The sequence below is a fragment of the Pseudomassariella vexata genome (genome assembly GCF_002105095.1).
Source record: "Pseudomassariella vexata strain CBS 129021 chromosome Unknown BCR38scaffold_9, whole genome shotgun sequence".
NCBI lineage: Eukaryota > Fungi > Ascomycota > Sordariomycetes > Amphisphaeriales > Pseudomassariaceae > Pseudomassariella > Pseudomassariella vexata.
In genome coordinates, this window is record NW_024467964.1 from 1752039 (window position 1) to 1765371 (window position 13333).

The 13333-nt window shown below is 51.2% G+C and overlaps 1 protein-coding gene across 1 annotated transcript; it reads right to left on the minus strand.

The window, feature by feature from the left end:
- Positions 1–9697: 9697 nt before the first annotated feature.
- BCR38DRAFT_459020 (uncharacterized protein) lies at positions 9698–11829 on the minus strand (the record flags this gene model as incomplete). Its single annotated transcript, XM_040862236.1, has 2 exons — positions 9698–10250; positions 10307–11829. 2 exons carry the CDS (start codon positions 11827–11829, stop codon positions 9698–9700), a joined length of 2076 nt encoding a protein of 691 aa, XP_040714376.1.
- Positions 11830–13333: the final 1504 nt, after the last annotated feature.

The following is a 13333-nucleotide window of genomic DNA, read 5'->3' on the forward strand; positions in this document are numbered from 1 at the left end:
ATGATTAAACAGATTCCACGTTGATCGGTCCTTTCTCTGTAACACTATGAGGCCGAGTTTTATGTGGCTGGCATGCCCAAGTCTGCGAGTGCGGAGTTGACAACCTGGGACCCACAAGCTTACACTTGATAGACCCAAAAATCTCGAATTCTGGATATGCAGATTCGACCCGAGGGCCATGCCCAAAGATAATTAATTGACCGGGTCCTTCTCCTCCAATCATCCCTAGCTTGCACTCTACAAGGCTGCAAATATTGTCCCATGGTTCCAGGACCAATGTTTACCCCTCAGCAGAGCAGCAGACTCAGCCGAGCCCCTCAGCCGCCCTCTCGTTTTTCACGATAATAACACGCCGTTTGCCCGTCGGCAAAGACATTTCTCCACTTTCGAGACGCCGTCAGCATCAATTCACTCCAGAAAACCGCCGAGAATAATGGCACGATTGTCCTGTTTGCCGTGTGCTTTTTTCTCTTTCTTTGCATCTCCAAACCCACAATGGGATGGGATGACCACACATCACGATTCCGTTACGCAAAGTCTATCTTCCCCACCGTCAGATAGCCTAGGCACGAGCAGCTAGTGTACTAGCCTTATAATGACCCCAAGATGTGAACGAGTTGGGTTTCGTGGGTCGCGAAAAGGTCGGGATTTCCTTCAGGGGGAGAAGCCTATTACCAGTGCCGCACCGGAACCAGGTTGACCCTTCGGCTGTTGAACCTTCGGGGGTTGCAGCCTTCACATGAGAGTCTGAGAGCACGTGCGAACCAGCACCAGACCGTGGCACACGACTTCCAGGAGTCAGTTTTCCTGCCTGCGCCGGTCGGGCTGGTATCGCAGTAGCATGATTGCGGTTTCTTCTCGGGAAGAAATGCTGGAACATCGTGTGATCTCGGAGAAGTTAAGAGTTAGACAGGCATCCGGTGGCTCGGTCAACCATGCCGGTCAACCGTCCCAGGTACAACACCTTCTGACCGGTCGTTGTGCGGCGATATATAACGGAGTCGACAGCTCCCGGTGGATAAGCCCAGTTATTTCACTTTGGCTTCATCGTACTTGGCTCAGCAGTCGCCACCACATCCCGTTGTGGGGTTATCGGGGGATTGAAGCACGCGCTCCAGTGGGCCAAGTCACATCGTGATCAACAAAGCAATGGCGTCGGATCATTCATAGTACCCACGATGACTGATGGCCAACCTCGGGGTTCGTGCGCTGGACATTCACAACCGACTTGACTTGGCCTTTGGCTTATTTCCAGAAATAGATAATCCACGGAGACGATGGAGAGATAATGACAAGCCTCTAGGTGCACCCAACCCACCTTGACAAAGTACAGCGTAGTATCACGAATAGGAGCAGCTGCCTATACTTTTTGGCATACATCATTCATCAAAAGGCATTGTGCACGACTTGCGTTGGGACTCGAGCTTGGTTGTCGGTGTCGTGTGCCACCATGCCACAATGGACTGAGTATTGCTTGTTCTCATGATTCAGAGTTTTGGCAGTCTGGATCTCTTCATCCGTTGAAGCGGGTGCTAAAAATACTCGAGGGGTCTGAACTCTATCTGCATTTGATTTGTTTTCATTTATGACTTCTTTTTTTCTTTCTTTATTTTTTCTAATTTTTCCTCTCAATAAAAGTCTGGTGGAAATAAAAACAACACAGGCCACCAAAAACCAACACCACCTGTTCATCCAGTTAAGCTTTCACTTATCCCCGGCCCCAAAACTCTGGGATCGTCTTCCGGGGAACCCTATTAGTGCTGATCAACTATCTGCTGGTGGGAAGAACTGCAAGCCCAAGTTCTCATGCCAGGGTTTCTCGCGGAACAGATGATGGTGCTGCGATGTACCGAAACGGAAATCGGCGTATTTCCCCCCTTAATGTGGTAATTCGTCTGACATTTGCCAATGGGGGAAAGGGGATTGGTTTGGAAATTACTCAACGGCTGCTGTCCGTCCAATGAAGTAAGCAACCGAGAATGACAGTCGTCAGTCCCGTGTCAAACCAGTCAGTCACATCGCTAATTGGGACAGTCGTTAGCGCTAACACCGTTGCATGTGTCTGAGCTGAGTTTTTTGGGGCGGCGGCGGTGCAAAGGCCTACATATCACGAGTTCCCGAGCAAGTCCGCCCTGACGCTGATGCAAGCGTGCCTGGTGTATGGCCCGATGTGGGCAATGTCAGCCGGGTGAGACTCAGGAGTTTGGGGAAAAGCTAGAAAGTCATTGGGAGCTGACCGAATGTAGCCGAGCTTACATATACACAGACTCCATCAGCTTTGGGCCAAGAAAATAGAAAGAGGCAAGCCTGTCGGCTCGAGGCGCGCGCAGGGGAGAATGAATGACGACGCTATGTTGTGTGCGAGGATGGATCATCACATGTGACGGCGACCCATCTCTTCCCCAACTTTGTGGCCATCATCACCCCGGATTTACGCCATCAGGATGACCTGATCCTCCCCAGATCTCGGTGTCATGGCTGACGAAAATTGCGCGTAAGAGTCGCAACGGTCAAGGCGAGAGTAAGAGTCACCATGACCCGCAATCTCCGCATTGGTCGTGCGAAGGCTTGCGCCAATATCTGGGGACGAAAGGGCACTTGCGGCTTGAGACCCGAGCGGATCTTCCATAATACGGGGGAGGAAAAGGTACTCAACTAACTTGGGAGGAATATCAAGGTTTCAACTGCTTGAGGGGAGGGAAAGTTCGGGGGCGCTCCGCCACGGCGACTTTTTTTGGCGAGAATTGAGCGCTGAGCTGGTCTGCGACGAAAGGGGAGGGAGGCCGTTTCCTGTTGCAATAGATCAGAGTTCGGTGTTTGTGTGCATATTGGGTTTGGGGCTATGGTCGGGTGACTCTGGGTTTATAAGTGTTGCTTGGTGCCCGCGTGGCTGCGAGTTCAGGAACCCGGCGGCCTAGACGGTTACAACGAGACAAGTTCCAGTACACGCATTGGGGCAACCCACGATTTTTACATTTGATACTTTTGAGTCATACGGATAGCGGGTTAATGCGGATTTCCACGGACTTTGCATGCCTCGGCAGGATTCTGGGCATGAGTTGAACTCCTTTTTCTATCGTTCGTTATGAACATTCCACTTAAGCACAGAGTTTTGAGGCGCTACATTGTGATGTCGATGGACGCTTTTGCAATCTAGACATATAATCTGCATCGACCGGAATCAAGCTCGTATTTACACACAGGATCCAAGCTGTGGGATTTATTGGTCGTGTGATTGAGTTAACGCCACTGGAAGGAAACTATACAATTGTTGGTGTGGTGGCTGTGCTACAGGCGTTGCTTTGATTCCTCACACTTCCGGAAAACATCCTGACTATGCGATCATCTCAATGGGGAACCGATCTAGGTGTTAGTGAAAGTTGGGCAATGAAGTGCTCCTTTATCAATAGCTATGCCGGTACCTAGTAGGATTCCATTATGTGAATTAACCGCACGGTAGTGTTGCCGTAAATTGATCTATTTGATAACATCAGATTAGTGAAATTTTCCTTCACAGCATTCCGCTTCGCCCTGATGATTCTTTACTGTTGGTCTAAGTGTTTCACGGGCTACGACCCTATCCCGTTTTCGATGCGCGGTTGAAGCGGTTAGCACCATCCAGATTAGTCATTGGTGAAGTTCGTGATTGGCTAGCACTTACACGTCTGTCGTCGATGCTAAAGACACACCTCGCTCACTACCACGTCTCGATATAGAGCATTAGGTAGAGTATACAAATACAAATTATTCACTTTTTGAATTGATATATCATGTGGAATGAAAACAATGAATATTACGCCAAATACTGCCGCGGGTTTTCTTCACAACCACCAAACCTCTGTCTTGTCAGTGATCCTGCCGTGTCGTTTCACTCGTCCCATTGCATTCAACACCAGTCCCACTATTTCCAAGTTCCTTATTGCGAAATATACCACGCAGTCCATATGGGTTAGTTTAGCAACTGTATAGACATCAGCTGGTGTTCTCTGTAGCATAGTCTGAGGCCTGGCCAGCTTGGCCCTGCCAGCTGTATCAAGTCCTGAAAAGGGGCTCGACATTCTATCGCATTGCCTTTCCTTGATATTTTGGCCGAAGGCAACGGAAAAGCATTAGCGGAGGCAGCACGGCAGATTTAGACCGCCTCGAGATTGGTGATGGCTGTTGAGAACATGGGTAATGACAGAGCGGAGCCCCGATATGGGCAAAATATAGTGGTCAAGTTGCATTCTATTTCCAACTATTTCGACCGCCTCACTCGCGGAAATAAACGAGGCCCCTGGATATGTTGTTCCTGGTCCAGCTCATCTCTTCAACAACGGACCGCGAAAGCAAGCGCAAATCCACGGGGACCCCGAAACTCCAGGCCTGCAGACCCCCCGAGCAGTGCCTGAGGGCTTCGACATTTAATCTTATCGGGAATTATTGATAATATCCAGCTTCCATGCCCTCTGGTTCAAACCTGGGAAAAGAAACCTGCAGACTCCTGATGGTGGATATGGTCACGGGCCTGCAGACCAAACCAAACCGTTGGATGTATTTCCAGCATCGTGGTACTTGAGCTCCTCCCCCTCTCCTCCTCCTCGCTCCATGGCCAGGTTACCAGCCCAGTGGGGTCTGAAAAAGAGGTGCAGACAGGCGGTGGATTCCCAAGAAAAATCCACTCTAGTACGTGACATCAGGCTGACAGGGTAGGATGGAAGAGGCGCGCCCACTTGGGCATCATTGCACATGCTGGCGAGGCTTGTCTCGTGGCTCCATATGGGAACCCCCTAACTAGTGTAAAGTAAAATAACAACCCCTAGGTCCTGCTTTATTACCAATCCACCCGAATGATACCTGGGTAAGGCATTTGTGAAGCAAGGTTGAGTATTCATTCGTAATATGCTTGGACCGACCGGCCGTGGCTTGGACAACACGTTGATGTGCGGTGTGTAGTGCACTATTGACATGACATACCTTGCGAAATACCTGGGTGCTATCTGTCTCTGAACGGGCGGCCCCTATTGGCGGCATGGGCACCACGAACCCCTTCAGTCGGCCGTGGCTCCGACCGGTGAAGCGTCCGGGGGCCTGCAACGGCAGATGCTTCATTTGTCACGTTAGCATCGCCATCCCTGCCGCTGCTAGCAATAAGCTTGGTGGTGTTCATTTTGTTTACTTTTATCGTTCTTTTAGGCGCGTCCCAATGGAGCGATAATGGCTCTGATATCGTATACATGTTCCGTTAGCTTCCCCGCAAACCTGTCTCCAGATATTGTTGCTTGTTGCCCGGACCCGTTGATATTCTGCAGCAGACGGATGGCTTGACGGGCTATTTTTCTAAGCAAGAAATGTCATTGGTCGAGTTGCGACGACGTAAGACACGATGAGCACGACTATGTTGTACATATGTGCGCACTCGTCATCCTGCACAGAAGGCCAATGTCACTGGCCTCGTTGGTCAAGCACGCCTCGAGCCGCCCGCGTCGATGGTCGCTGTGCCCAAAAGCGGGTACAGCACAGATCGAACATGGCCCAGAGATAAAAAAAACTTCAGTACAGGATGTTATGGCGTGTCCTCGAAACAATTGTGTTTTGGCGCTTTGGCACAGGTATGGCTCCCAGTGCCACGTTGTCGGAAGCGACACCGAAATCCGTAGGTAATTGGCTTGGTCTCCAGACAGGCATCTCGAAGTGGTGAACAAAACTAACTCCGTGGCATTTTCTTTATCTCAAACAAAGTTGCTGGACGCACATTTGTTTATGACGGGCCCAATCAGACGGCAGACAAGTCAAAACTCGGAGCGGTGCCGGGTGGCCACGACTCGCAGCAGACCTTATTTTGGACAAGCGTGTTCTCAGGACTCGCGGCTGTCGCGACCCTTCTGGGTGAGATGCGCCGATGGGAGGATTCCTTCGAAACGTGGCGAGTGGGGCACCCACATACGTCAACTTCGGGCAGACTTCTAGAAGTATGGAAGAAGCACGGGTGGAGGGGTTCGTGCGATTGATCCTGGTTGCAGTTTTAGCTTATCAGCTGAGAGAAAAACTGCGGGAGTCTTGTTACATGCTAGGGATATCGCTGGTTGCAAATGCTGCTTGTGACCTCACTACCACGAACCGTTCAACGAACTGCATCGAGTCATGGCGAACAAGAAACAGGATGTCGACAATCGGCTCTCGCAACCCGCCTTTTTGCTCTTTTTACTTTTTTTTTGTCAATTTTTTTTATTCGCGCAGCTTTGGTGCGAACGGAAAATGTGACCTGTATGCGGCTTAATACCTCGGGAAAGGGTACACCGAGTATACGGCCGAAGAACTGGGGATTGCTCGGGCAAAGGGATTCCGGCGGGCCTTTTTTCCTCGCAGGGCCAGCGACCGGCCAGCCAGGTCTGTCCTCTCTCCACTTTGCTAGCTCAGTTCCTACTGTAATTGGGAACGAAACCGCCCACATACTACGTAGGAGCCATCGTGTCGGCGACTACGCAGGACTGCAAGGCTGGCCAGGGTAGATAATCAAGTGCTGTCGTTACCGCCGGTCGCTGTCGCATGTTGAAACATGTGACCAGCGTCTCGGGTCCCGTATGGGTGCATCCAAAACGGCGACAACGGGCAATTCCTATGGTTCATGTCATGAGTCGCGGCGCAACGGACGACGAAATACCCTGGAGGTCGGCTCCAAGGTAGACAGAGCGATTGATCCCACGAGGAAGAAAACCTTCGCCATTCGTCATCGCCAATGCGGAAGACTCATGCGAGTGACAAAAAGGCTACGGTGCCTGGGCAACTGGTATCATATGCACAGCCCAGCTTCCCTCTAGCCTTTACAGCCACGGCGGCTTTATGGAGACGTGATGCGCTGCAGAGTGTCGTCTCCGCATCGTACCGCGTCGCGCACCAACGGCAACAATAAGCTGCGCGAGTACAAATTGTACGCAAACCAGCCCGTAGCCAAGTAAATGTTGGGCTATGACGTAGTTTTTCATTGTCGAAGCCTTGATGATTCCAGGGCGGTGAGGTTTGCTGAGAAGGTTGCAATCGACTCCGCTATGAGAGCTAATAGCATATGTATTATGGTGAGCGCAGGATACCTGCTGGTCGTGACTCCCTCGAATAATGAATAAATCTCAGAGATAATTGATCATTTTTTTAATCATTTAGAATCCCGGTTCAGAACCATTTTAAGATTTCGAGTCAATGCTTGTCCAAGCGACATCGTACATGAATCAAGCGTTGTGTTCGTATACCAACCTTGGTAAGGTATTGTTCATCTAATGGCCATGGTAAAACCGTTACGCGTCTATGCTGCAGCGCTTGACCTCCAGTTACATTGCGCTGCGGCAGGTTCTTTGGAACCTAACCGAGGATGACGCCGTGCAAGACAGTGCAATCATCCCATTCCGTCGTGGTGTCGGGACATAGACACCTGATGCATAAGACCTTCTTCGTCTGGGGTAGCAGTCAAGTCGGTCCCTGAAAACATCCAAAAACGGCACTGCCATTGCCGTACCGGCTGAAGCAGAGCGGGACTTATGCTGCCCAGTTTCACCATCACTCTGGGCGAAGAAGCAATATTGAAAAAAGCCGAAATAGGCAGCAAGCTCTAGCGGTTGTCCAATCCGGCGCATCGGTGCGCGATGCGCCGTACCCCAGGTTTCGGTATAGTCGAAGCCAGGAACTGGAAAATCTGGGGTGCGGCGCACGGCATTGGATTGGACATGCACGAGAAAACGTCCATGGAACGCGCCGCAATGTGGCTTCGGCAAGAGATCGATGTGCAGGAGATTGCTGCAATCGAGCAGCCATAGTCGTCTGAGTAGCTACTGCGGCCTTATGTGGTGGTAACTGGCAGGCTGGCAAACCGCTCCGGCTCCAATGGCCCCAGGCCAATCTCCTGGCAGCTTGTCTCTCCCCGGATCTGTACGAACGTTGGTTCGTTCATCATCTCACGTCAACATCTGTGCCGCAAGTCGGTAGCAGCAAAACACCACCAATTCTGGTATAACCCGGGAAATACGCACAGTTGGCCTTCTGACGGGAAATGCAACAGCGGCACGGAATCGTCTCCCGATACAAAGAGCCAAGGCAATAGTGGTAGTATTCAACACACAGACCGGTCAGCACATTTTGGTAGTTTGAACAGAAACGTAGGATTTAGACTTATAATGCCCATGGGTCTTTCGGTGACACTTGACACCTGCAACCCTCCAATCCCACGCCCGACCGTCGGACCGAAACAGCCCAAGGGAGCGAACCGTTACTCGTTCCCAGTTTAGCAGCTCGGCAACTGAATGAACTCACTTGAAATCCCATTGTCGGCCACGTAAGAAACTCATCAGTGCACACCCTGCAAATACTCCATTGTTGACAGCTGCTTCGTTCGTGCCTGCCCCCGTTTCGAGGTTCCTCTCTCAAACAGGCCCGATTTGCTAGTCTAGACAGCCCCAAAGCTCCTGATCAACAACAAAAAAGCGGACAGCCTGTAGTACATTTTGCAACAACATTACGAGCCTCATTATCCATCCCGGTATCTCCCCGAACGCAATCTCCCAATCAAAACCTTTCGCGGAGTCTTCGCCGTGTTCTTCTTACTTAGCGCATGCCTGTTCTCGCCATAGGATGTCCAATTTCCGAATGGGGAGCCTTGTTAGTTGTAACTCTAAAGACAGTTGGCTGAGGATCCTGTTCCCCGCAACAGCCAGGGGGTAACAGGCGGGACCCGCAACCGGCTTCCGCGGTTCATGAAGAGAGCTGTGCAGTGCGTAACCCCACCAAAAACATGTGCTGTGGCCGGGTTCTACGGTACAGGTGATGATAAGCCGTGCGCACCTTGGGAGAGAAATGACTAGTTCAAGGAATGGAACACGGAAAAAGAAAAAGAGGAGAGAAAGGAGCGAGCGGGCCCCATCGGCCCGTGTGTACGAATTCGAGAAGGGCAATCTAATTACTCTGTAGTTGTCGCTCCTCGCTAGGGCCTCGGGGGAGGTCTCGGGGATAGCAGCCGGGGAAAAAGTGTAAGGCACGTGGAAGGAGGAAGAAAAGAAATACTCGATTTAATGTCGAGAAAACAATTAATCCATGAATATTTCTGCGAACCCCTGCCTGCTGCCCATCCCAAAGTCCCCAAAGTCTGGAAACGAATCGCATCGCGCATGACGACATTCGTATGTGCGCATCAGCCTGCCTTCATGGGTTGCTTCAGTATCAGTATCAAAAGGTAACTCGTGAACAACTTTATGAATGCACATATGAGCTGGCGGCTCGCTGTAAATATAGTTGCCGACCCATTGTGCCCTTGGTGGTGTCTGTCAACTTGGCCAATGACGGTGCGTGCTTCGAGTTGTGATCATTGTGACCAGTGCCAATTTGTGCAAATAATCACCGCCTATTAGCCGCCCTGGGTCGAGATACCACTGCCGCATCGGTGGTTCTCTCTGCGTTCGGCGGCACTGCGCAGCGCTACCAACAATTGGCAAGCGCTTGAGTCCAAATGCCCACTAATTGTGTTATCCATGGGGGCTGGACAATGTTGCATGAATTGTGACGTATTCGTGGTCGTGGGTGTGGTCGTATCGTTCTACCAGTAGTCTTGCGATAGCTTCAAAAAGAGCCGTCCATCAACCATTAGCCAAGCTAGAACAGCCAGCCCCAAGTCTCACAGAAGTGTATCAGCCTATGGATGGACTCGGGGATGGACATGTAGGTCCGATGACAGGGCTCAGTCCTTCTTCTTCGCCTCTCCGGGCCCAACCCGCCGGAACTTCCTCTTGTCTTTGCGACTCATCATAGTCCTGTCTCTAGTTCCCTTACCGCCCTCCCAGAAACCTCTACCCTTTCTCCCAATCACGCTCCTGCCGCAGAAGCCACATGCTTCCACTGCGTAGTTCTGCTCTCTGCTGCACCAGCCGCAAATCATCCTATTCGCCCATTCGTGCGGGTGGTCATCTTGCTCGTCGTGACACTTGTCGCAGGTGTAGACTTTGCTGCAGCAGGAGAACCTGAACCACCGGTATGACTTCTTGTAGTGTGAGCAAACGCCCCGGTCGGGTAGCGGCTCTCCGGCATGAAGACCCAGTTTCTCGAGGCGCCGTTTGGGCCCTGTCGTTGGCGGCAGTGCAGAACCGTGGCTAATGGCGAGGAACTTGACCTCCGGTATCTTGAATGTGAACTTTCCATGGCATTCTCGGCAGACGTTGGTGGTGACCTCCCCTCTGACTGAGACCAGACCGGGACTTGAGGTCGAACATCTCCCGCAAGTGGGAACGAAGGTGCTGTATTCTTGTCAGTACCGACGTGCTGGCAGTCTCTGAAGGGCGAAATGACTTACCTTGGCAACATATCGGCAACGGTACAGCCAGAACAGTCGATGAACCCAGCCCGTATGGAATTTTGATGGACCATCTCTGGACGAAACTTGACCGATAACGCTGTGGCACATTTCTTGCAACTACTTTCTTTCTCCGCATTCGGCCTCAAGCTGGTAACCTCGTTGATGGTCCTGCAGCGTTCACACTTGACGTTAATGCTGAGGAGCGAAACCTGGAGTAATTCGATGCTGTGCAGTTCTATAGAGGGGAACGATATGGACGTGCCGCGCTCGGCCAGAGGGGTGGCTGATGCCACATTGTTGTTCGTGATTGCTACTCCGCCGCCGTCAGATTCGTCACCAGAGTCCCAGGAATAGTCTCCATCAGATTCAGATTCGTTGGAATCGTCGGATCCGCCGACCATTGTCCACTCGGGAGGACGGGGTATCACTAGTACGTGTCTCTTTTCGTCCCCATCCTCCTTGAAGCCTTTCGTGGTTTCAACGCTCTTTCCCTTGTCCACAGTTGCATCCTCGATAGGTCCGGCTACGGGCGCAGACTTGACGAGAACTTGAACCGACTTAGCCAGGGTATGCATATTCTGCGTGAGGTAATTTAAGTGACTCATCAGAGACATCTGGTTCTGCTGGGCAGCCCTACGTGCAAAGGCCTCCTCCAAAAGTTCGGCATCCTTGGACTCGACATCGTTGAGTAGTATCCTCAGCGGCTGTAGGGGATAGAGCAGAGGGATAATGAGTTGAACGGATTGAATAGCCTGTAACTCGACAGGTAGTTCTGTGCGGCGTTTTGCTTCTAGAGGCAGGGTGTATACTATAGTGTCTGGAGACCTTTGGAAATGAGCCATGCGTCCCATGCGAGATTCGAGTTGTCTTGTCTCTTGGGCTCGCCTTGCTTTGGCCTGTGCAATCTCCTCCTTTGTGAATGACTCTTCTGGTTTGTAAGGCTTGTGAACGGGCACGGGTACGGGCTTCGACGGCTCCGGTTGAGCTGGGGCTATGTCATCATCGAGTCCGGTGCTTGAGGTTTCCAGATGCCTTGTGTCCTTGAAAGATACCAGAGTCACCGTTTCGGTCTTTTGCTCCGAAAGTAGAGCCTCGAGGTCCTTGTCCAATGCGTTGGTGAGAGCCAAAAGTGTAGCTCCTTCCTTCTCCCGAGCGAGTTTGTCCCAACCTCTTTCAATATTGACACTGAAGCCACGAGGGATATCTTTGTTCTTCACACGAAGAACCGGTCGCCCTTTGGGGTACGATGCGGGTACCTGGACTTCGCAATCAAGATAATCCAACTCAAAAGGGAAATCCGGATCAGAAGGCTTTAGGTGAAAGGAAAGGTTGGTGGTCCGATTTTGCAGATTTGATTGTTGTGCAGAAAATCTCCGCTTGAGCTGCTCGATCTGATATTTCCTGGGATCTTGAACTTGAGATTCAGGAACAGGCTTGGGAACCACGCGGCGGCTAGAAGCCTCCGCCACGGCTTGTCGGCCATCAATGGCCCCTTCAGCAAGATGACTGGTTGATATCATGTCTGCAGAAAACAGAAGCACTGATATCGACTAATGAGACTGGTGGGAAATGGAACCCTTGAGGAATTTTGACCACCAATGTGAGATGAGATCAAGTCGATGAGAGGTACCTACATCCGTACTTTTCGAAGGGTCGAGTTATGCCGTATAGATGGGCAGCTTAAAACGAAGGAACAGTATTCATCAAAGGCAAATTCGTTGCAAGGATATCACTATGAATCAGAATGACCAAACTCCCAGATTGAGAACGGAATTGGAGTCAATGCCAAGAGGCTTGGGAACTGATATTCATAGCTGCAGTTCAGCCACCCGCTTCACCGTTTTTGGCCTAGACTCAATTACGGCCCGTGCACACTGATCTCGGTGAACTCGGTGAGAATAATGCCATCACGAAATCAGAACTCAGTCTCTCGTTCTTTCACGTTTTAACGAAATAATTCATCAAGTTATCGATCCTCGAAGTTTTTATTTGGCCCCTATAGGATCCCTGCTATTACGTACATGTCGCAGCCAACTGGACGACCAAATACAAGGCGTACTCGGGTGGGATCATCAAGCTACGCCTGGTGTACTACACTGGAATAGCGAGCTATCCCATATTATTACGCCCTTGTTGAGCCGTTTGTTCCGCTATCTCCCTGAAAGCTTCGTGTGTACCGGCCTTCTATCATGACTGATCGACTACCATAGGGGGTCGCGCGGTCCTCAGCATCCGCATATTTGACCACCATTACGGAAGCTGAAAACAGCGCATCGGGATACCAATGTCAACTGCCGTATGACAGACTGATATATTTACTCGGGATCATGATCAGATTGCGGCTATCACCCATGCGACACAGAAACAAGGCGCTGGTCAACCGTGGTTACAACATAACATGGGAGCCGACGATCTGGTATTCTGGAGCCCATCAACGAAGCGAAGTGGGCAGTGTCACTATTGAGGAACCATACCGCTGATGCTCATTCGACTGGTTATAAAGGCAAATTGCACGGCTTCTGAATTCAATCATAAAACATTCCCCTAGCGAATGATCCATTACCTCATGGAAGACGAGGCTTTGAGCGAGTCCACGGCAAGGTCGCAGGCAACAATCGCCTTCATCGGCATCTAGCAACGCGACCATTGCAAGCACGCCGTCAGCCATATCTTCGCCGGCCACGGTGAAAAACGCATTTAGTTCACCGCCGGGATGAGAAACGATAGTGCAGGAGATCCGTCATTACCACCGGCTCTGTCTGATCATTCGTCGCCCCATGCGAACGCCTCTTCCGGGATGCAACGCGGCAGTCCGATGATCGTCGACTGCGCCTACAGATATTGGATCTCTCACACTTACGGGGCTTGCGGCGACCAGTCGGATGGGGATGGTCTTGCAATAATACAGCGTTCCCGATCACGAAGTCTGCCCAGGACGCACGGCGTGCACCATGCTGCATTGATAGGGGCAATGAGCGATATCTCATCGCGTACAGACTATGCGCAGCCTTCCATTCGGGCTTG